Here is a 22,892-nt window from a genome sequence, read left to right on the forward strand (position 1 = left end):
ACCTCTGAAAGGCACAAAAACAGTACTATTGAATGGAATGGCTAAAGGCCAGATCAAACTCGCTGCGTATTCACTGTGTACGCAGCGCGAAGGTCTATTTTGAAATGTCCGCAGTGCGTGAAGGAAAGTGCAATGCGTAATGAAAATGCGCGCCTTTGCATGCAGTTTGTGAAATTAATGGATAGTGCGTAGGCACCAAATGTATGCGTATTCGGCCAAATTAAAACTCTTTTTTAACTTTCGTCGGATATGCAGATATGCAGGGATCAACCTTTCCCCCAATAAGTATTATTAACTGTGCATTTTAAGAGTCAGATTAGAAATTCCATCTATAATCTATATTTGTAGCATTTCACAATGAATGCATTCAATATGCATGTGTGAACATTGAGCATCCATCAGAGGGTATTGAAGTTGGCACACTTCCAACTACTAATTTTAAGTTTCCTGTGTTACTTTTTCTCACCAAGACTGTGTTTCTGACAAGTGGGGTCCTCCTGCCTGTGTAGCTATGTGTGACATGTGCTACAATGGAAGAGTGTGTGATGATGAGACAGGGGACTGCATCTGTCCACCAGGATTCAGTGGACCAAGCTGCCTCAGTGGTAAGCTCATTGCCTGGTCACAGGTAGGTCTGTCTTTCTGTTTCTCATGGTGTGTGACGTGCTACAACAGAGGAGTGTGTGATGATGAGACAGGAGACTGCATCTGTCCACCAGGATTCAATGGACGAAGCTGCCTCACTGGTCAACTTATTATTAGTCACTGTCTGTATTGTATCAGTGCAGTCCCCACTGTAGTGGTGATCTTACCATTAGTCTACCCATGTTTGTAATGTACTCCACCGTAGTACGTGATGATGTAACCAAAGACTTTGCTCCATCGAGATGTAAAACTTACAAACAGCTCTTTGCAAGTACAGCTTAAGTAGCAGAGAATAGCTTTAAAGGAAGGCTTTCCAAAAATTAAATGAAGACATTTGTGAATCCTCTATAGTTTTTGTGTTGAGCTTCTATTCCTTGTGTGCTAGGCAGAAACATAGTACGTCTAACATTTTCTGATGGGGCAATTGGGTGAATGTTAGCAGCAAAAACAAATGACAATTTAACAGTGCCGTTCGTCAATCAGTTTTCATACAGAAGTTTTAGATTCTGATGTTTGGCATGAAATCCTGCAGAATCCATCAGGGCCTGTCTTTTTTTAATTTACTGTGTTTTGCTTTTTTATCCTTATGGATTTACTCATTTGATGTGAATTGCTGGTTGGTAGCCTTTATAGAAAATAATCTCGACTTTTGCTTTCAACAGCTTGTGGTATGCACAGATTTGGCTGGAGTTGTGAGTTCCAATGTGGACCTGGTAACATCATCCAGAGTTGTACAGGGAGTCAGTTTGGTCTACCAGACCCCTACGGGAACAGCTGCATCTCAGGATACCATGGCAGAGATTGTAACATGGGTGAGGACTCCACGTATAGGGAACTGATTACAGAGTCTGCAGTGAAGAGCCGTGTCACTTTGTGATCAGTTTCTGCGATAGCCCAAACAATTGGTCTACCAAAATCGTATATCTGTCTCTGTTCCTATCATATTTTTATATACTGCAGAAGTAATATATACAGTATGTAACTGTTCTTACTCGGGAAGTTTTGCAATTTCCATGAATATAATTTTAGTCATATTCAACGCTACAAACGAATTCAAGTATTCCCATATAAAACATTTCTGGAAATTCCATCTTGCATGTAGTTTGCTCTAGTGGAATGTTTGGAGCTGGATGTACTCAGACATGTCACTGTCAGTCAGGAAGTTGTGATGCATACACAGGTTCATGTTCACAAGGCTGTGCACAAGGCTGGTCAGGCATTAATTGCCAAAGTAAGTTTAACCTATTTTCCTTTGCCCTTTTCATCTTGAGTGGACGTTTTTCATTAGCGTGATATTGCATGACATTATTAACCCTGACCAGGCAATGGACATAGAACATCTATGCTTATTATTTCCAAATAATATTTCAACTTGCCCAACTTATTTGTAACAATACAACATGCAAACTTTCAAGAGCAGTTGTGAAAGGAATGTTAACAGTGTTTTCAATGTTAAGAGATCAGGATTGTCCAATCAAGGAAAATTAAGGACAGGGGTCAACATGAAAGAGCAACTCAAGGGAAAACATGTTTTCTCTAATTTTATCTGTTCAAATAAATATGGAAGCATCCAAATCGAATGCAGTGTCATTTATCTTCGGAGCTCAACTATAACAAGCTAAAAAGGTTTTTTTTCTGTTAATGCCAAGATGCGAATTTTGAACATGCTGAATAGAGATTGCATTATTCTGAGAAAACAGAGAAACCGAGGGGAAACCCTCGTCCTTTGTTCTAAGTGGATAAACCCTTGTGCATGCCAAACAATGGCTACAAAGAATGGCTACCTGCATTGTTTGATATGCACAAGGTTTATCCACTACGAACACAGGGCGAGGGTTCCCCTCGGTTTCTCTTTTTTTCTCAGAATGATGCAATCTCTATTCGGCATGTTCAGAATTCGCAGCTTTGCTTTAATGGGTTGAGCTTCGCGCACATGTTTTCACAAGAGACCTTGTGAAAATAACAGAAAGTTCTTTTAAAAAATTGCAAATGTGAGTAGAAAAACATATAAACAGGTGTTTTAACCTGAGAAGAGGTTGTTGAAAGGTGTTTTGTGAAGACAAGATCAATAACAGCCTGGCGCTAATTTTGGCACCTGATCTCTCGCTGTTTTACGTGTTACCAGGCGCTAATCATGGTTTATCGGACACAAAAGCGCCGGTGCGCCCTCTTAATGTTGACCCCTGAGAGGATGACTGGTAACTATGTAGAATTAGTTCAAATCACGTTTTGTAACATTGCTTTGGATACACGTACGTTTCAAATAAAGGCTTCTAAAGAAAGACCATTCTTCAAAAACAAGAATTATTGATATTTGTGTCAAGAAAAGGTCCAAATCAGTTCTCCGATATACTTAGAGATAAACAGTAGTTTTGAAATAAAACTGTTAATTCAAGATGCCTGAAGCTCAGGTAGATATATATCTGTATATGTAGATATTTTACCTGTATGTTGGGTGGAGAAAGGTGGGGTTATAGTTGGGAGTAGCTCAAGTTCATTTAAATGCAATTAAAATTTAATAAAATTAAAATGGTGCAAAAACAAATGCAGATACGAATACGGAAGTAAAAGGAAAGTTGGAAAATGCTGTTTAGAATCCTTAGGTGGGGTTGTCGCCTATATGGCTATGTTCATCAGTTGGATGTATTTTGCTGATTGTAATGTTCTACTCTTGTGTTTGTCGTTTCATTTTATGCTGTTATATAGTTTTCTTTTGTGTTTGTGCTTTGAATGATTGTTTTCCCTGATTACTAGTTCCAGATACTTGTCCTGCTGGTTATTATGGAGCACAATGTCTCAATAAATGCTACTGTCTCAACAACGCTGTCTGTGATAAGATCACTGGTTACTGTAGTAATGGATGTGCACCAGGATTTACCTGTAGAGGTGAGGATTCTTTCAATAGCAATTCCAAAATTTGTTTAATAAAATAAACTTGATTTTTTCATTACGAATATGATATAGATAGTGAAATAAAAATTGTATTCTTCCCCACAACTTTTGGCTGCATTTATTTTCCTTTTGTAGTAAGAGTTGTGCACATACCCATGTAGCCTGCTTGTCTTTTTGCCCTGCTACATCTACTAAGCTTCTACTGCTGTGGGTTCTACAACTGTGTTGCTGGTCTGTTTTTGTATTGCCTTTATATTTCAAACATACATTTTTGCTGAGCTAAACAACTTTTTTTCCTGGAATGTTTGTATCTTTTCCATCTGTCATCTACTCAGTTTGGTACAAACAGCACCGTATTAGTTGACTTTATATTATGAAGGCTTGGTGCATTTTGTTCAAGTTCCGTCAATTAATAAACGGGACTGATGTGCGTTGTAATGTAGTTTTCTTCCATCATTAGACCCATGTTCTCCCAGTCCCTGTCTGAATGGAGGTACATGCAGTGTCACAGGATCCTCATTCTACTGCACCTGCCTGCCTAGCTACACTGGAAGTACTTGTGAAGTTTCAAGTAAGTTCACTAAGTAAACAGATTACAACATCTGCCATCATCATCCGTTGCAGAAACCTTTTAGCAAAATTGTAACTTTTGTTTGAAGTTATAATGACATGTTTTGTTTAAGGGACATGTAAAGGAATGTATTTGTTTAAACAAAGATTACAGAGAGGGTTGTTACATAAAAGGAATTTTTGTGAAATATTCATGTATACATATACTTATTTGACTTTGTATCCGCCGCAGTGCTTTAACCTCATTAACTTAAAACTTTTGTGGAAGCCACAAAAACCACCGTATTGCTGCCCTTCCAGCTTCATTAGAGATTGCTTAATTAAAGAATAAACAATTTTGCTAGCTGAATTCAAACTCTTCACTCTTATTTATCATCAGATCCATGTTATCCTGGTCCTTGCATAAATGGAGGTACATGCAGCGTTTTGGGATCCTCATTCAGCTGCACCTGCCTGTCTGTCTTCACTGGAATGACCTGTGAAACTTACGGTATGTTCACTTTATTCATATACTTGGTTGCAGCATGTTTATATTTATCTACTAGAAAGTTTGTGTGAAGTAAGATTTCCTGATTAAAATGTCATAAGAGCCATTTGCTTTCTTCCGGGGGGGAGGGCAGCAAAACTTGTGCAGTTGGGGACGTACAATAAAATCTCAGTAACTTGAAGTCAGTTAAATCAAAAGATCGTTTATCTTGTAGGCACTGGCAGCAGAATGGGGGGCTGGGGGATGCCATTGCCCCCTTCCATCTTTGAAAAGGTAGTTATTCCTCCCCCACTTTATAGGCCTACCAGCCATTGGAGGTACATGTACACTGCAACTTCATAAGTTGTTTTCTTTTCAGTCTAATGGCTGGGACTTGCCCCACCCCCAAACTTTTAAACCGTTCTGTCGCTGTTGCTTGCAGGCCGACTACTTGCCAAAAGAATAGGCTTTTATATAAATATTTAAAACCGCCTGTAACTGCCCACAACATTACATCAAGTTACATGTATCTTCAGGATTTTTTGGCACCGATCAAAAAAAAACCCGCCAAATTGTTTCAGAAATGAAAAATACACTGTGAGAACTTGGTTTGAGTCATCACACTGGAACTGCTTGTGTTGCGTGCATACTGCACTCAGCATGGTACACACCCATTGCACTCACCACTGCGATCATGTTTTCAGACTAGCCTGATTGCTACCGCAGACCCATTCATGGACAGTCCAAATCGCTGACTCTTTTCAATAACCATGTGACCATAGAAAGTGTTGTCATTAGACAACCCAAGTGAAAAAACCCTGAAATTCTGTGGCATGTCACGCTTAACGCGATCTGCAAAAAGACGAAAGATCTGCCACACGGAGGTACACCATTGAAGCGGTCAATTTTTAAATAAAAAGAAATCGGGATGTCTGTGCCGCCCCATTGAAGGAATTTGATTTTATATAATGGTAGAAAGATATCTTTAGGTTACAGCAAACTGATTATTTGTCGTAAAAATAGATTGAATAAAAAGCAGAAAAATAATCACTAAAAAAGTGGTCATAGCAGAGCAAGGAAAGTTAATGATTACGTATACATGTCGTGTGTGTTTTCCAACTTCATGACTCAGGCAATTGTATTAATAACGACATCTAGGCAACTTGAATTTTTATTTATTCTTCGAGGTTTGAGTTATCAGTTTTAAACAGCAACCAATGAAACAAGACTGTGCCACCTACACGTGGTACGCATTGTCCGGCAGTGGCTTTTGTGATTGATTTTATCCTTCTAAGTTTGTCGTAAATGCCACCCGGTGTATAAGTCACAGAGACACATTTTTCTGCCTGAGAATCAATGTATAAGCCGCGGCTTATGTTGTGAAAATTCTGGTGTATGGGTTTTGACAGCAAACTCTTTGACTTCCCGTGTGTTCAATAACTCCCCCCTCTCTTTTTCGGGCTCGGATAAGCTTGATGATTTAATATTCACGAGACATTTCATGTTTACTCAGGACTGGCCAAAGTAACTGACCGCTGACCCAGTTACTTTTATTCCACAATGCAATGCTAGAACACAGTGACTTGGTTGAACAGTGCAAAGGAAACTTGATGCTGTTTTAACTAGTTGCATCGTTCATTGCACAAAGAGGAAAATTTGCTCAAGTTATTTGACTTACGTGAAATTTAGGCCACATGCGTGTGGGTGTTTGTGTCCTGTTACTAATTAGCTTAAATTTAAGTCTGCATGATGTTTTGACCTAGAGTTAGGCATCTTGATTTCTTAAGTTGACTCTCATTGGCTGGTGGGTGGGTTCACATGAACTTTGCATGCTCGCATATCACATGTTTTGGAGCCATTAAACGATTGGTTTAATAAAGGATGACACTCAGACTCTGCATAGCCTTAATAATAAGAAAACTGACTAACTTGATTTCTTGGACTTAACTCTTGTCTTTCATCAGATCCGTGTCTGTCCAGCCCTTGCATGAATGGAGGTACATGCAGTTTTCAGGGTTCCAGCCTCAGTTGTGCCTGTCTGTATCCCTACACTGGAAATACCTGTGAAATTTTCAGTATGTTCATTTAGCGTAATTATGAATTATCATTAATTTTCATGGTCATTAACCACTGTGGAATTCTTTTGTGAACGTTTGATAATTTCTGGTGAATAACCTTTAACAGAGATGCAACATGTCCTCCTTCAGGATCTGCAATCCTTTCTATTAAAACCACATACTTTTTTACTGCTGTCTCGTCACTTTCTTGATGGATCTATGCATCATAAAGACCCTTGTTATTCCAGTCCTTACATGAATGAAGATACAAGCCTTATCCGGGTTCCTCATTCATTTGGAGCTGCCTACCTCTCTACATGTAATTGTGAAACCTTCATTTTGTGTTCACTTTGTATTGTATAATACCAAGCTCTATTCAGCCACTTGACTTTTTTCACTTCACTTTATGAGGAGCTATACAGAACAGCATTGTGCACTTAGTAAACTTATTATGCTAGGATTTTTTGCTTCCTACGGTAGCTGTGAATTGACTCCTCATCAAAACCTCCGCTGTTCCATCACTTGTTTGAGAGGTCCATGCATCACTTTGAGTGTAAAAAGAAAATCGCTCTACTTGAATCCTTGCACTCCTTTCCATCATCAGATCCTTGTCAATCCAGTCCTTGCATGAATGGAGGTACATGCTCTGCTCAACGTTCCTCATTCACCTGCCTCTGCCCGTCTCTCTACACTGGGAGTACCTGTGACATTTTCAGTACGTTCACTTTTTATAAGTATCATAATACACATTAGCTTATTAATTTGAGGTGTGGCAGAAATGATAGGAAGGTGCTATTTGGTTTGGGAAAAATCTGTTGGGTTTACTAAAATTTACCCACTTCATATAGCACCTTCCTATTGTGTCCGTCATGCGTGAAGGGGGCTAATGGCCCTCAACCTCAATATAAATCATTTATAAACTTTATGAAGTGAGAATTTTTGCTTCAAATGTCAAACTAGCTATTTATGCCCAGTAAACTAAATATGCAGGGGTTTTTGGCCTAAAAGTTGACCTGTGAATTGACTATTTCCTCCTTTACAACCAAATATGGTAAACCCCCTGAAGCAGCACTCTTCAACATTTCTCTCAACTTCCCTTTTGCAGTGTTTCAGACCTCTTTATTCAAAAACTTCAAATTAATCAAGTTAAGTAATGAGGTCACATTTCTTTGTATATCTGTTTGGTTACAATCTTAGCATCCCATAAAATATAATAACTCGGGACAAATACTTCTAAACTACCTTTTCTTTCTTAAGTTCTTTCTTACTACAGTTTTCAGAATAATACCTTAGGAGAAAATGCCTTAAGGATCGATATACGTTAGCATCAGTCTGTTTGAAAGACGTGGCCGCACAGGAGGGAAACATTGTCGTTAGTTGTCTTGCTTGTTTATCACTGCTCACCACTGCCCACAACTATTTTCCAATCAACAACAGCCAGCTCTTCAAACACAGCCGTCATTGCAGTAATCATTGTGGTGGTTCTCGTCGTGGCTGCAGTAGCTGTAGGATTTTTCATTTGTTATCTCAGTCGTCGACGGCGTAACGGAAAAAACGAATCCGGTGCACAATCCGCCGGAGCACAAGAACTGGTGAGTAACAGACCACCTGCTAAATCACGTGACGTATAGGGGGTATCACTCCCATAGCAAAGTGTGTTTTGCGTGGTGTTTGCAAACAATAAAGACGATTTACGGTTGAGTACCCAGCACATCAGTAGTCTGAGTACGGTACGTACTGTCGCGGGCATCGTTGGAGGGGGGTGTCAGAGGTGTCACACCCCCTCCCTTATTGCTTTGTTTTGTCGGCAAAATCATGGTCTGTCTGCAAAATAATGAACGGAGAATGAAGATGAAAGGAAGGGGGGTACAAAAACTTGTTTTGCGTGACGGTCCGTTGGTACATTCATAATGCCTCCCACTCGAAATGGCCTACCGTTGGCTTTATTTGGGTAAATGATATTTTAAAACACTTTTCTTGTAGTGGACGCCGTGTTTGTTGATATTTAATACCTACCACAGATCGTGTGAGACTTGGCAGACGCAGTTGGTCTGTATAAAGCTGCTTCATACAGTAGAAAGATTTCATGACATGTTTGTAAAATTGTCAGTGGAGGATGTGTTTCAGTGGCTCATCAGGTACTGGGTGGGGCCAAATGTTTGTCTTGTGTAATTTTGTTTAGTTGTTGCAGATGTTTTTCACCAGCATAGAATCCCTCCTAAAGGTGGCAGTTTCTAAGGTGCAAGCACTTCCAGTCCGTAAACAAGACAGCACATCTTGTTAATTAAGTTTGCGTGTTGGCGAGTGGCGGCGCTAGACCTCAGTGGCTGTAGGTGCAAGCATGGTGTAGGGCAAGGCAGGATTGCACGGGTGCAAATGATCCCTCGTTTTACCTGGGTTTTGATGAGTCATAAAACGAAAATCGCCCTCGTAATATGTGACAAAACTAGTGAGTGCAAACATGGGTGCAAGCGGCTTGTGGCTTGTGGTGTCATGTGGGTGCATTTGCGCCGCCACTGGCGTTGGCCCACCGATCCACCCACTGGGTGTGTTTTCTGTGTTAATACTTACAAATAAATAAGTTGCGTGTATTTTAATGGCAACTGTTGCAGCAGATAAGAAACCTGTCCCTGAATTTATCATAAGCTTTTGGCCGTTACGAATGGGACACGCGAAGAGTACGTCGTGGGTGACAACGTTGGTCCAGTACATTCTGTTCTTAAGAAGGTTTGGGAATGGAATAAAATTTTAAAAGAAGATTTGTATTCATGATGGGAGATTGGATAAAGAAATAATATTTGAAAGAAGCCGACTAAGAAGTACATGCATTCGTTCCATGCTGAACCCATAGTCACACCCCTTTCTTTCATTATTGTTTAATCTAGAATACTTATCAAAATAAGATTGCTTCAGACATGGAAACAACTCCGTCACCTTATGAGAGAGTTGGTCATGGTGTTCCATCGTCATCATATGAAGTTCTTGATGTTGGTCTATCGTCAAAATCATCGACCTATGAAGACTTTGGACTACCATCTTGGGCGCAGCAGTGGGGTATACAGTGGGAAGATATGATCATCAGCAAGACGGTCCTGGGCAGTGGAAACTTCGGGGAAGTTCTTGAAGGAGCAGTGGTGATTGGAGGGAAAATCTCAAAAGCTGCTGTCAAGAAACTGAAGGGTGAGGCTTTAAGAGTAAGAACTCTTATACCAAACGTTTGACCATGATTAATATGGTAAAGCACTTTGGCCTTTTTAATACACCACACACTCGGAGCAAAATTGTATTGCCTGTCCAAATTATCTTACAGGAGAAATTCTTAATTGCCTTACTTAAATTTTGCATTCCCTTGTAGCTTCAGTAGTTTCTGGATGTATTTAATTTCTTCTTCTTCTTCAACAGTGGCACACGCGTCACCGGCTGACCATCAGAACTTCACTGAGGAATTTCGAATTCTGACTCAAGTTGGACGTCATCCGAATATTGTGAACCTTCTCGCCGCTTGTCAACACGAAGGTAAATGCATCATAGATTTGAATCATGAAATCATGTTTTCTTTTCATTGTAAACCCAAATTTGATGAAATAATAATTACAAGCCTTGCGTAATATATGTCACCAAATAATTTGTTTACAACTTGTCAGATGATTTGTACGTGGCCGTGGAATACCTGCCCAACGGTGATTTGCGAACCTACCTGAGAAATGCCCGATCCCAAGGAGACGGTGGCCAGATGTCTCTGTCTTCTGAGAAGCTGATACAGTTTGCTCTGGACATTGCCAAAGGAATGCAACATCTTGCTGCATCGGGGGGAATATTTCAATGGTGTGGCTGTCGTCATTACATGAGAACATAACAAGTTTTGTTAAATCGATTGCACTACATGCATAGATAATATTTAATGGTAAATGTGACTGTTTGGGTTAAAATAAAACCTAAGTTTCAGACAAAATGAAGTGAATTAGAAACGTTTTGAATACTTTGATAAGGAAAAATATGGCATTCATGCAGAAAATTCATAGAGTACTGGATATTAAATAAAAATGCAATTTCGCGCATTGCAAAAAAGCGAAACAAACACCCAGAAGGGTTCAACGAAACATGACATTACATTAAAATTAATTCCAGTAGAAAAGTTGCGAATGCATTTTTCACCATGAAGAAATGTGACATTCGAGCAGTAAATGACGCGCCAAACTGGGTATCAATTACAAACGGCAACTCTGCCTACGGGAAACAAAGCAGAAACTGTAGAAGTAAATATGCAAGTTGTACTTACAGGTGATTCATCGAGATTTGGCGGCAAGAAACATCCTCCTTAGCGACGATCTGGTTGCTAAGGTTTCAGATTTTGGTTTATCCCGAGGAGAAGATATCTATGTCCAGACATCCAAGGTATGATCCCAATTAAAAAATTGCTGCCATATCTAAAATTACTGAAGACGTAATTAAGAAAAATGAATATAAGAGTTCCACATACTAATCAGTGTCTCTTTATGAATTGTTCAGCATTATTGCTCAAGGACCACTTCCTTTTTGCCTGGCCCTTAATTTCATTTTCTCCTGTTTACTTCTATGAAACCTGTGGAAATAACTGCAGGAACTATAAAATCTGATTCATGACAAAGGGAATAGTGTACCAGGAAACTTACATTAATGGAAAGCTTCGGTGCATGATTGATTTAGTTTTGGTTGAACATAGGTATTTCATTGTATCACTGACTTTTTTCCAGACTCGAGTTCCCACTCGCTGGCTTTCTCTGGAATCGTTGCTGAGGCAGGTGTATACGTCAAAGAGTGACGTGTAAGTGCCCAGTACGGGAATTGTACGGAAGTGTATTCATGATATGACTAAAAAAGTACGACCAAATGTTTCGCCCAACAAACAGATTACTCTTTCGCCCAGACGGATTACTATTCTGCCTAGGCGGATTATACCTTTGTATTTCCCAAATTTCTTATTAATCTGCCTGGGAGGAATAGTAGGTCAAAGTTTTTTAATCATGTCCTAAATACGTTAAAATTCACCTTGTTTGCATCGAATAAATTTTTGTCATGCATACTAATGAGAGAATGAGTGCATTTTCCTTCTTTTTGCCATCAGGTGGTCCTTTGGAATTCTTCTCTGGGAAATAGCTACTCTTGGTATGAAGTTGCAAAAGACGTTGAGTCTTTCATTTTCGGAAAAATCCATTCCATTGCCTACGGGCGCAAGCATTAGCGTTAAGTTCCATTTTCATGTTTGACCCGATTGTTCTTTAATTTGAAATCTGAATTGAGTACTAACACGATAACCTTATTTATGAATCACGTTTTAAGAGTATTCAGTTGCTTACGTTGTTAGGTGCCACTCCTTACGAAGATATCAAATCGAAGGACCTACCTTCAAGATTGGAAAATGGATACCGTATGCCAAAACCAAGCAATTGTGACGACGAACTGTAAGACTTCTTTATTCTTTATATGTGACCCACTCTGTGAAAATGAGTCACCAGAGCCACTTTGTGAGTTTTCATATGTATTGGAAAGAGCAAATTGAGTTTTTTTGTTTTGATGTATCACTCAGTTTGGCGTCCTTATGGAAGTGGATGCTCCATGGTGAAAAAAGCTTTGGGTTCCTATTGGTTTTCACTGTGCAAAATTATTCTAAAGGACTTTTTACTCCCAAGTGGCTCTGGCAACTTAAGACTCATTTTCACAGAGTGGGTCACATATTAATACAATTAAACACTGAATCCTGATCCTGAAGAGGTTTTAACTTTGACCCCTCATCCATACACTTATACCGGTATCGTATCCCTTTCTTCTGGAATTCTTTAAAATCAACAGTAAAAACACATGTAGTTTAGTCTCTACATGATATACAGCGGGAAATATATTCTTCGTATAAACGAAAACATCGTGGACAGAATTACTTTACCCAACTGAGCCATGAGAACTTAACGCTTGCTGGGAATGTTTCGACATGTCAAATGAGGCAAACTTGACAACACCGCGGAGCAATGGGACAGGTGGGCACAGTTGTCCGATACTATCTTCTTTATCACAGCTACGGTCTGATGACGCAGTGTTGGCAGGAGGACCCAAAGGAGAGACCAGCATTCAAGACATTGGTTTCGATTCTCAAATCAATGGCCGAAAACCAAATTGAGAAGGTGCGTGCTTAAGTGTCTCCACAAGAAAAAAGTATCAGTACTTTTGAAGGAGGAGATTTTCTAAATAGGGGGCTGTACATATCATTCATTTTGTTTTGGTAAATACAAAAGGCGCCGTTCTATTGTGTCAAGCCTCTCAGAAAAGCTGGCACCATTTCAAACTTGGCTAGCTTCATTGCAACAGCTCTTTTCACAACTATCATACCATGGCATACCGAATAGGCTTCCCTTCTTACTGCGTAGGGGAGAGTTGTGTTGTCACAGTTACCACAGGTTAAACAAAAGTCGTCGAAATTTATTCCATTACAGTATTTTGAAGTCGGACACATTTGTGCCATATTCCTCATTGCAGACCTACATGCGACTGCTGCTAACATCAGAGGACTACATGTACTTGATGATTCGCCCAGAGCTGGATGATAATTGATTGGATTCAAGCCAAGGTCGAATGATGCATGGATGATGACCGTCAAGGGCTGCTTGGACCTTAAACAGCACATAGAGCTAATGTTAACGTTTAGGTCTAATGTTAACGTTTAATTGTTCTATAATAAATACATGTTGATTAGCGACCAAATAAATTTCGCGGTACGGAAAATAAGGGTTAGGACAGGATAACCAATAAAATGTAATCTTGCGACCCCCAATACCGTCAATGATGAATAGTGACAGGATCCATGGAAATGATTGAAAGTTACTTTTAATTTTTCCGAATTCAAAACTGAAATGGTGTTTTCGCGGGGTAAGGTTTGTAAGAGTTTTCTTTACACTGAAATTCAGAACGTAAACTTCTTCCTCAGTTAATAAGTCGATGTCCATTTAATGAAAGTGTATATGCTAGTGAAGGAATTAAGTTGCAGACAGGGAACTATTTGAAAAATCTCTTCACAGCGACGCTTTTGTTATAACATTAAAAAAAATTTACCTGTCTTCATAATAAGCAACAAACGAAATCTGCTGAACGAATAGCCAAAAATGATGTAATCAGCTGAGGTCAACGTCACATTGACGCGTGGTGTAACATTAACCCTCATTCTGTTGCTGTGCAAACTCAGAATTACACTTGTTTCAGGAGAGTTTAAATTAGCTACTCAGTGATTTTGTTTTATTTAATTTCTGATGTTATATTTATCTATCTTTCACTTAATTTCTCTTCTTTATTTCACTATGATGAAAGATTTATCTTATGTACTACTTTACCTTTACACATGAATGTATTTGTGTCCTTTAATTTACTACACTTGCTTGTTCAAACTAAAGGCTATATGGTGCGTGTATATGGATTAGGATAATTAACTTTTATTTCAAATTAACACTTGGTAAAGTTTTATCGGAGGTCGCTTAATTTTGTTTTTCTTTGACTGTATTCAGGAAAGCCGAGTTTTTATTATTTGAATTAAGTATCACATACACTGCGTTGTATATATTTACTTGTTTCTTGCGATATGACAATCACAAAAGTGTACATTAATTGCAATCCGTTTTTTAGATTCAGACGTACTATATTGACATTATCTATTCGGTATACTGACTTTGGATTCGCTAAAAATGGCATTTGAACATAACGTATATCTGAAATATGCCATAATCTTCTTGCTTTGAGGTATAACAATTGGTATATTTCCATATCATCTTCCTTAGCGATTTTTTCGTTAGGATTACGCACATGTATTGACGTAACTTATTTGATTATGCAAATGTATGTGCTTGGTGATGCAGCGATACAGAGCGATTTATGGTTGACTGCCTCATTTTTCAAAATGTCATTCACTTTATAGCAGTAACAAGTGAATTTGAACAACAATGATATTGTCTTACAATGCAGATACGGAACTGACCTTTCAAAAGCTTTCCTATAAAGGGCTTGATTAAAATGAAAACGTAGGAATTAATTTCATGAATGTGGAAAAAATAAAACAAGATAAAACAGATCAAAACAAAACTGCTAAACGAGTAGCAGCTTTTATCTTATAAAACTCTGAGACAGAACTACTATTATTATGTTACAGAGCGCTACTATTTCAGCAGCCTTTCATTTCATGTTTTCGCTCTGTTGTCTTTTTTCGATAGTGAAAGATTTGTATTATAATTTCCTGCTATTGTTTGTTCAACCTACGCAGATTTTTAACTTTGATATGTCACTAATGCTTGTATCCGTAATATTTTTTAAATTACAAACCAACTATTAACCGTTTAATGGACTGTTACATACTTTTATTCCTTTTCTGGACTTTTGCTAGGGTCAGGAAGTGGAAAACTAGTGATAAGTTTTTCAAGCGGTCAAACATAAAAACGTAAAATTGTACGACTTTTTGTGGTATACTGATGGGACAGTGACAAAGTTGCTCATCGCCCAAATTATCATCTATTAACTGCAGGATTGTAGATTTGTTTAGAGAGGTAAGCGCATGCTCATTTTTTTGCTTGCTGAAAGTTGCGTTCGAATTAAAGACGCTTTGCTTGAATTGTATCACGATCTTGATTAAGCATAAGGTTTTTCACATTTCACCTGTACCTTACTAGTTCTCGTGAAGCGTTATTTCGCTTTACCTTGATACGAATTTATAATTGGGAAGATTATTCATTTTTTTTATATTATCTTATATATATAGGCCTGTAAACTATTACATTCAAGTAGTCATTTAGGAATAAATAACTCGAGGTGGCGGAACAAGCAAAGGATTAAGAATTTCCTTGGAGTCTTCGGGTGGAAGCTTTGCCCTGTGCGTTCCACAGCGTGATCGTCAGGACACGGCCTTGGGGCCGTCGGCTTTTCCACACAGCGAAAGGCATGGAAAACGTAGATCTAGGCTGTGTGCCGTGCTATAGCCCTGTCAGATTCAAATAATTTGGGATTTTTTTTTTAATTCTTTTAGAAACCCAAGCATTATGCAACAAGGAGGGAGGGCGTAGCTGATTTTTTTTTTTGGGGGGGGGCAGTGTATTGTAATCCAAATGCATGGAACAAACCAACTTTTCGCTGCTTGCTAAGAGATATCGAAGTGGTTTGTTTTTCACAATACTGCTGGTGGGAGCACTGATATCTAATCTGAATGTCGGTTAATGTGAGTATCGGTTAAGCATTGCTTTTGATGTCTTTTCATGGATTTAACTTATTATGTCAAAAGCAATGTTGCAAAGTCCAAACACCCCAGTGATGAAATTTCTGCAGGTAAATTGCAAAAAATTGGATGCCTCACTGAGCTCCAATACAGGCGATTTCGAAAAGTGCACCGCTAACAGTTTGTACATATTGACCGGCCTCACGGTCTCGTTTTTCCGGCGTGCTCAGATTACCGGATAGTATAATAAGTGAAAACTGCTGAGCGACACGAACTGGGACCCAAACGTGGGCGCAGTGAATCCCCTTTTTGTTCCCTTTTGTGCTTAGTTTCTACATCGCATGATCAAGGCACTACACGTCAGGTAATACTGAAAATAGTACATCACCTAGGCGGTTGTGATGTGTAAGATGTGTGGATCAAACAACCCTTCCACTCTCGTCTGTATATTCCCTTTTATTTGCCGCGCCAAATGTGGAACAACTTAAAAGAGCGTACGTAGGCCTATATGCAACTGGAAAAATTAGTACACCCGAAAAATGGGCATGTTGGGGCAAAGTGCGCGCCTCCAAGAGTTTGCAACGCCTTGGCCAATCACAACGCGCGAAATTTGTCGACGCTTAATTTCCAAACGGGCATTAGGTCGACAAATTTTGCGCACTGTTATTGGCCAACCGTTGCAAACTCTTGGGGGCGCACTATTGTAAAACGCCCGTATTTATCCGGTGCGTTCTTCCGGAAATCCGAGCACGCCGGAAATATGAGACCATGACAGGCAATGCGCGTTTGGAAGGGGTCGACACATTTCGCGCTTTGTGATTGGCCAACGCGTTGCCACTTATGGTTGATGCCACTTGTATGGGTCTGGTCCTCATTTTCAGTAGCCCGACACCCCATTTGTGTCTGTGTGTTACAGTCTGGACATTGAAAGGGTTGTGCATAAATTTGCAGGCAAAAGCAAGAAGACTGGTGTGCCGAAACACGGAGCTTGTGATGCAAAACTTACCGGGGGTACGTGCCCCCCACACACAAATTCCCGGTGCCCTCCAGATTCATCCCCCAACTAAAAAAAAATGGATATTGAAAACCACACCACTGAAAGCTGGTGCCCCTCCACCAGATGCTGGTCCCACCTTTGTGCCCCCTCACTAGTAAAATCCTAGCTACGCCACTGACTGTCAGCTTGTATGAAAGTATCGGACCAAACAGGGCCTTCAGATTCTGCAGTGGACGGAGTGTAGGCATCAATTTTCAAAATGAGCCTCACAACTGTTTTAAGAGCTGATTTGGCCTATCTCTAGAAAAGTATCTTCGAACTTAAGTCATCGGTTGAGCCACTGAAAATAGACAGGAAAATAAAAGATGATCAAATGAGTTCTAATTTGACATGTGTCTTTAACACCTGGGAAATTTGTGAGTATTTTTCCTGACTTATTGAAGTGGGGCTATGATTTGTCACTGTTGTCTAAAGACGCTTAATTATTTACTGCTTAATCCCGGAAATGATTGGCATACATTATGAGCCGCGAAAGTTGAGACCGGTCGGGCACCTGCCACAGCCTCAGTCCATCACTGCGGCATAGACCTGTGATAATACACTGACTGGACGCACATATGCCAGTCTAGATCAGCGGTCATGCATCAGTAAACATGCATCCAAGTTAATTTCGGAACTCAGTAAAGGCCTGCTCTGAAGACGAAATTATTCGTTTTCAATCATCTGTTTACTGGAATGTTGGAATCAAAAATATGTACATGATAGCGGAGACTGCCAAGTCGGTTTCTCCGTAGAAACTAGTTTCCAGAAGAGCGTTTTAACCTCTCTTATTTTGAAAAATTATCGGAAATAAGTTGTGGAAGTTATAAAATAAACGAATTTGAACGCCTACGTCGCAGGCGACGTGTGTATTAGCGGTACATTAACTTCCGGGTTCGTGGACGTCTCGCCATGGAGGATTTTGGTCGCTGTCTTCTGATTATCCTGTCAGTGGTATTCAGTGTCACAGGCAAGCACAACAAACTTAGAAATAACGTTGGTGTGGCTTTGACAGATCCAGGCCTGTTCCATAATTTGTAAATGACGCAAAAGGAAAAAAGAAGTAACAGATGTCAGTACTGATGTTAATTAAAATCACGTCTAGAGTAATGTTACTCATTTGTGTGTTTTGGGTGTATTAAAGTTCATATTTAACAGAACAGCATTACCTAGGGCAAAGAAAAGAATTTCATACATGTATCTGCAGACACCACTGATTAGCAATCTAGAAGCCGATAACATGACCTAAAAAGTCAATTATAGTAATATTTTCAGACAATTGTCTGGTAGGGTCTGTGCACAGGGTGTCAAGCAGTGTTCTTATAATGGAACTCTTTTCAAAAATAGTTTGACATCCAAGTATTTTGTGTGTTTCACTGCAGGAGGCAGCTCATGTTTTTGTTTTTTGTGCTTGTTCTGTTTGATTCCTCTCTCTTGTTTACATAATGGATTTTTCAGGAAAAAGGGGAAGTCGTCAGGGCTAAGAAAAATGCATGCACATTTTGTTTTTTTTATGCCTAGCCTTGTGTTTTATGGTAGTTCTACATTTTAGTAAATGGAGATGAGTGTACTCAAAAATACTACGTTAAAAGTCAGATGTTTGTATACACATAGGTTCTGTGTCACTGAATGGAAAAGATTTACTTTTGCACAATATACATGTATGTGTACTTTCCTGGAACAAATTTAGGACTATTTTGTTTGATTTTTCCAAATAGGTGATACGGTCCATCTGACAATGGTCACACCCACACCTTATGGGGCTGGGTCTTCAGCAAGCATCAGCTGCTTCCGTAGCAGTCCTGATGCTGGAGTTGCCTTGAGCTTTGGCAGACCATTCCAGATAGGTCTCCCAGGATCTACAGTACAAACCTCAACCACCCTCCCAGATGGCAGTACACAATCAATGAATGGACAAGCAGTCACACAGTATCTGACCTCCAGTAATGATGCCACTGGGTTGTTTTATTGTGAAGGTTCAAACAGAGGCCTAACAACCAGGGTGTACAGCATCATCCACAGTATTCACAGTAAGTACATCCATGAGTGCTTCTATAGTTTGAAGCCCTGCACATGTACATTTAAATAAGAGTTAATACAAGATCCTTCTTGAAACAGAAAATGTAGGTCCTACATTCCTATATCCATTGTTTTCCATTCCTGATTAATGTATAAGGTCGCTGTTCCTAATAAGAATTCTTCCCCCATTCAGTTTTTAAGGAATTCACTGTCCATATTTTTTACTTTTGTCTACTGTTGGGAGACACAAACATATCTTCAATCACCTTTCAATTTTCCTTAGGGAGATTTGAACCAACTGATGGGCAGGTGACAAGAACAACAATGACAGGAGATGATGTGACTCTGTCAGTCGTCAAAGTCAACTCTGATAAGTCTCCTATTTGGCGGCGTACAAGAAATGGAATTATTGATGTGAATCTAGCTAATCGACATCAGCTTGATTTTATGATTTCTTCTGCTGACGCAGTCCATGGGGACTTGTATACTGTCATTGGAAGTGCTGCTACTCTCATGGACAATCATTTCAGCATGATCAGACTCATCGTCAGAGGTACATTAAGTAAACATGATTTCACGTGTGTGCCTTCCACCATTACTTTTACATTCAGAATTGAAGTGCAATGGGGAGAGCACAGCAGAGCAGGGGGGGATTTGCGAATTGCACTTTGTTTTGTGTTTTAGATAGGAAACGATATGATGGTAGTTGAAATTAGATATGTAGAGCCTTTATTGAAGCCTGTGTTATGTCAGAGAGCATTAAATTTTACTTTCAGTTGAAGTATTTCTTGGCATGCAATACAGTATCATTAAATTACACAACTACAAAACATTAATGATTTTAACTTGAACTTGACACACACACAAAGTGATATGTTGTGTTTTGTGTGGGTAACTTCAAAAGTTCAAATTAACGTGGATACAAAATTTTTAATAGAAATATAGTTCCATTCTTTAGCAACTGCAAAATGTGTACACAGGTTTCAGCGGCCAAGAATTTTCAAAAAATTATTTTATTTTTTATTTACTTTCTTTCATTATTTTCAAGCATTGGCTGTTTATAATTTAAAAGCAACTTAAATTATATGAATGATAAATAATGCGGTGTGTCTTGTCTCTGTGTTCTAGAATGTGTTTCAAGCAAGTGGGGTCCTCTTAATTGTGAATATGTGTGTGACATGTGCTACAATGGAGGAGTGTGTGATGATGAGACAGGAGACTGCATCTGTCCACCAGGATTCAGTGGACCAAACTGCCTCACTGGTAAGCTCATTGCCTGGTCACAGGTTGGTCTGTCTGTTTGTTTGTCTTGGTGTGACATGTGCTACAATGGAGGAGTGTGTGATGATGAGACAGGAGACTGCATCTGTCCACCAGGATTCAGTGGACCAAACTGCCTCACTGGTAAGCTTATTGCCTGCTCACAGGTTGGTCTGTCTGTTTGTTTATCTTGGTGTGACATGTGCTACAATGGAGGAGTGTGTAATGATGAGACAGGAGACTGCATCTGTCCACTAGGATTCAGTGGACCAAACTGCCTCACTGGTAAGCTTATTACCTGGTCACAGGTTGGTCTGTCTGTTTGTCTTGGTGTGACATGTGCTACAATATTAATGGAGGAGTGTGTGATGATGAGACAGGAGACTGCATCTGTCCACCAGGATTCAGTGGACCAAACTGCCTCACTGGTAAGCTTATTGCCTGGTCACAGGTTGGTCTGTTTGTTTGTTAGTTTGTCTTGGTGTGACATGTGCTACAATGGAGGAGTCTGTGATGATGAGACTAGACTTGAATCAAGTCGGACTTACGTTGCTTTTCCTTAGCCAGCCATCCCTTCAGCTGGTACGCACTACACGGTCGTCGCGCTCGGCCCGGCAGCTCGCATAACCCTTTTAAGGTGCCTGTATTATAGCCTTTATTGTATAACATATACGTCATACGTATATGTTATACATATATACGTTATACGTCACCTGTCAGTAATTCCAACTTGACGGATACGCCAATTGGACCCCTTGTCAGTGATATAGTTATTCGGAATTACATATGAACGATATGATCATCTTGCAAAATGTGTATGGAATCTACCAATCAAAGTAGTCAGACTTGTAGACTCATTCATTATAACGCAGGTATGAACAGCGTAAAAACAAATCCAGCAATCTGGTTGGCTGCTACCTTTTTTGGTAGATGAGCCCATTTGCTGTGTACAAACGGTTGGCAGATTCGTCAAGTTGGGATTTCTTAACTGAACTCCTTGTAATAAGTGAACACAAGAGGGCGCAAAGCGAGTAACGGCGTGAAGTCTTGTTCGATGTGTATCCAAAGCAGAAATGAAGACGTCACAGAGATCCCGACTTGAGTCAAGTCTGTGATTAGACAGGAGATTGCATCTGTCAACAAGGATTCACCGGACCAAACTGGTAAACTGTGTAGTAGGTATTTTGTGTTTCCTTGTAGAATATAATTAGTCCATCTCAACTAATGCTTTCAACAGCTTGTGGTATGCACAGATTTGGTTGGAGTTGTGAGCTCCAATGTGGACCTGGTAACATCATCCAGAGTTGTACAGAGAGTCAATTTGGTCTACCAGACCCCTACGGGAACAGCTGCATCTCAGGATATCATGGCAGAGATTGTAATGTGGGTAAGGACTGGCATACAAAAGAAGAGTCACAAGGGGAACCATCTCATTGTAATGATTTGCTCAGTCAGGTGTACCAAAGTTGTGTCAATTTTTTTATCTCGTATGCAAATAATGCATTTAAACATTAATTTTTTAAACTGGTAAATGTTGCCTTGTGACCATAATTTTGAATCTTTGAAATGATCAGAGGCTGATAATACTAGGTCCTATTTTATAAGTGTTATGAATTAAAATTTTCTAACTCTTTGTTGTTTTGTCTTATGTGCATATAGTTTGCTCCAGTGGAATGTTTGGGGCTGGATGTACTCAGACCTGTCACTGTCAGTCAGGAATGTGTGATGCATACACAGGTGTGTGTACTACTCCATGTTCATCAGGGATTTGTTCTTCTTCTGCTTGTACACAAGGCTGGTTGGGCAGTAATTGCCAAAGTAAGTGTAAAACTTTTCTCTTTGTTGTTTCTCTTCCTAGGAGTTCATTGTAAGATTTCGTATGATTTCATGATTGGTTTATATCAGCCAGGGGTATTTACCTTACATTGGCCACTTGTCTGGTTAAATTTTGTTTCGTTTAGTTTCCACTGCCTTCACAAATAAACACGTGAAAACACACTTCAGAGAGTTGATTGGGGTTGACAATTTCAGGGAGATTTGTCCAGAACTTGTCTCGAGACAAATGCAGAACTAATGCTGGCAAAGTAAGTGGTTCCATTCAGCCACTTGTCACCAACTAGTTGTACCAGATGATGGTTCCTTTACACTGAGACCAACTGACTTCAACCTGACCCCACTGAAGCTTGACATACAACATACCTGTAGGCCTAACCAAACTGCACAGTATGACATACAGACAAGGACAGATGTTTCATGCCATGTTATCCTCAACATCACCAAGGTTGCATTGGCCACATGCCCATCATAATTATCTTCTGATTAATCATAATCTAGGGGTAATAAACAGGTATCACCTTGCGTTATTATCAGTGAATATGTTCAGATATCATAGGTGCATGCTTTTCAGTGAGCCTGCGTCTATTGACTTGGAGATCATATTGTTCTAATATCCTCAGACAGAGCTAATTGGTGTCTGTAGAGCAATTGTTACTGGACTTCATTGATTACAAGATCCATGTTGATTTCATTTTTTGTTACCCTTCTACTTGCCTTTCCTTTATTTACTCAGATTTTTAACAGCACCATTAATAGAATCTGCTCCGAGCAGCATCAAAAAAGGGCTTGTTTTTAAAGGAAATTGACGGTCCTTTGGTACGCATTCACCGCATAGGCAAGTCTATGTGCTTTTGCGTGTAGCATGCCGAGTATGTGCAACGAATTTCGTCTGGA

General features: G+C 39.6%; 3 protein-coding genes across 6 annotated transcripts in view; all 3 read left to right on the forward strand.

Moving 5' to 3' along the window:
• The window catches only part of LOC147797090 (uncharacterized), a 42,232-nt gene extending 26,784 nt beyond the window's left edge, over positions 1-15,448 (forward strand). Inside the window, exons 3-20 of the mRNA XM_087144001.1 lie at positions 471-605; positions 1,308-1,457; positions 1,748-1,876; positions 3,400-3,531; positions 3,998-4,108; positions 4,487-4,597; positions 6,538-6,648; positions 7,235-7,345; positions 8,068-8,222; positions 9,516-9,810; positions 10,033-10,146; positions 10,275-10,429; positions 10,900-11,025; positions 11,364-11,434; positions 11,735-11,775; positions 11,975-12,071; positions 12,680-12,785; positions 13,138-15,448. Coding sequence (XP_087000127.1) covers positions 471-605; positions 1,308-1,457; positions 1,748-1,876; positions 3,400-3,531; positions 3,998-4,108; positions 4,487-4,597; positions 6,538-6,648; positions 7,235-7,345; positions 8,068-8,222; positions 9,516-9,810; positions 10,033-10,146; positions 10,275-10,429; positions 10,900-11,025; positions 11,364-11,434; positions 11,735-11,775; positions 11,975-12,071; positions 12,680-12,785; positions 13,138-13,212 — 2,225 coding nt within the window. The 3' untranslated portion in view covers positions 13,213-15,448. The remainder of the gene's footprint in view (positions 1-470; positions 606-1,307; positions 1,458-1,747; positions 1,877-3,399; positions 3,532-3,997; positions 4,109-4,486; positions 4,598-6,537; positions 6,649-7,234; positions 7,346-8,067; positions 8,223-9,515; positions 9,811-10,032; positions 10,147-10,274; positions 10,430-10,899; positions 11,026-11,363; positions 11,435-11,734; positions 11,776-11,974; positions 12,072-12,679; positions 12,786-13,137) is intronic.
• Positions 15,449-17,495: 2,047 nt separating this feature from the next.
• On the forward strand, positions 17,496-20,361 carry LOC147797092 (angiopoietin-1 receptor-like). The gene is made up of 5 exons (XM_087144310.1): positions 17,496-17,853; positions 18,602-18,913; positions 19,186-19,455; positions 20,031-20,165; positions 20,330-20,361. The coding sequence occupies exons 1-5, from the start codon at positions 17,796-17,798 to the stop codon at positions 20,359-20,361; spliced, it is 807 nt and encodes a 268-aa protein (XP_087000436.1). The 5' UTR covers positions 17,496-17,795.
• Positions 20,362-20,386: 25 nt separating this feature from the next.
• Positions 20,387-22,892, forward strand: part of LOC147797093 (uncharacterized) — a 32,591-nt gene continuing 30,085 nt past the window's right edge. For 3 of the 4 annotated variants that reach the window (XM_087143936.1, XM_087143935.1, XM_087143937.1), the window contains exons 1-3: positions 20,387-20,590; positions 21,400-21,549; positions 21,822-21,980. In XM_087143936.1, the coding sequence (XP_087000062.1) occupies positions 20,500-20,590; positions 21,400-21,549; positions 21,822-21,980 (400 nt within the window). In that variant the 5' untranslated portion in view covers positions 20,387-20,499. The remainder of the gene's footprint in view (positions 20,591-21,399; positions 21,550-21,821; positions 21,981-22,892) is intronic. The other variant, XM_087143938.1, reaches the window with a different exon arrangement.

Source organism: Acanthaster planci, linkage group LG12, assembly GCF_054643075.1.
Source record: "Acanthaster planci isolate LZ-2023a linkage group LG12, COTS_SCS, whole genome shotgun sequence".
Lineage (NCBI taxonomy): Eukaryota > Metazoa > Echinodermata > Asteroidea > Valvatida > Acanthasteridae > Acanthaster > Acanthaster planci.

Coding starts and splice junctions, on each gene's coding strand:
- LOC147797092 (XM_087144310.1), top strand. CDS start 17,796: ATGGAGGATTTTGGTCGCTGTCTTCTGATTATCCTGTCAGTGGTATTC. Junction 17,854..18,601: donor AGTGGTATTCAGTGTCACAG/GCAAGCACAACA, acceptor TTTTCCAAATAG/GTGATACGGTCCATCTGACA. Junction 19,456..20,030: donor GATCAGACTCATCGTCAGAG/GTACATTAAGTA, acceptor TCTGTGTTCTAG/AATGTGTTTCAAGCAAGTGG.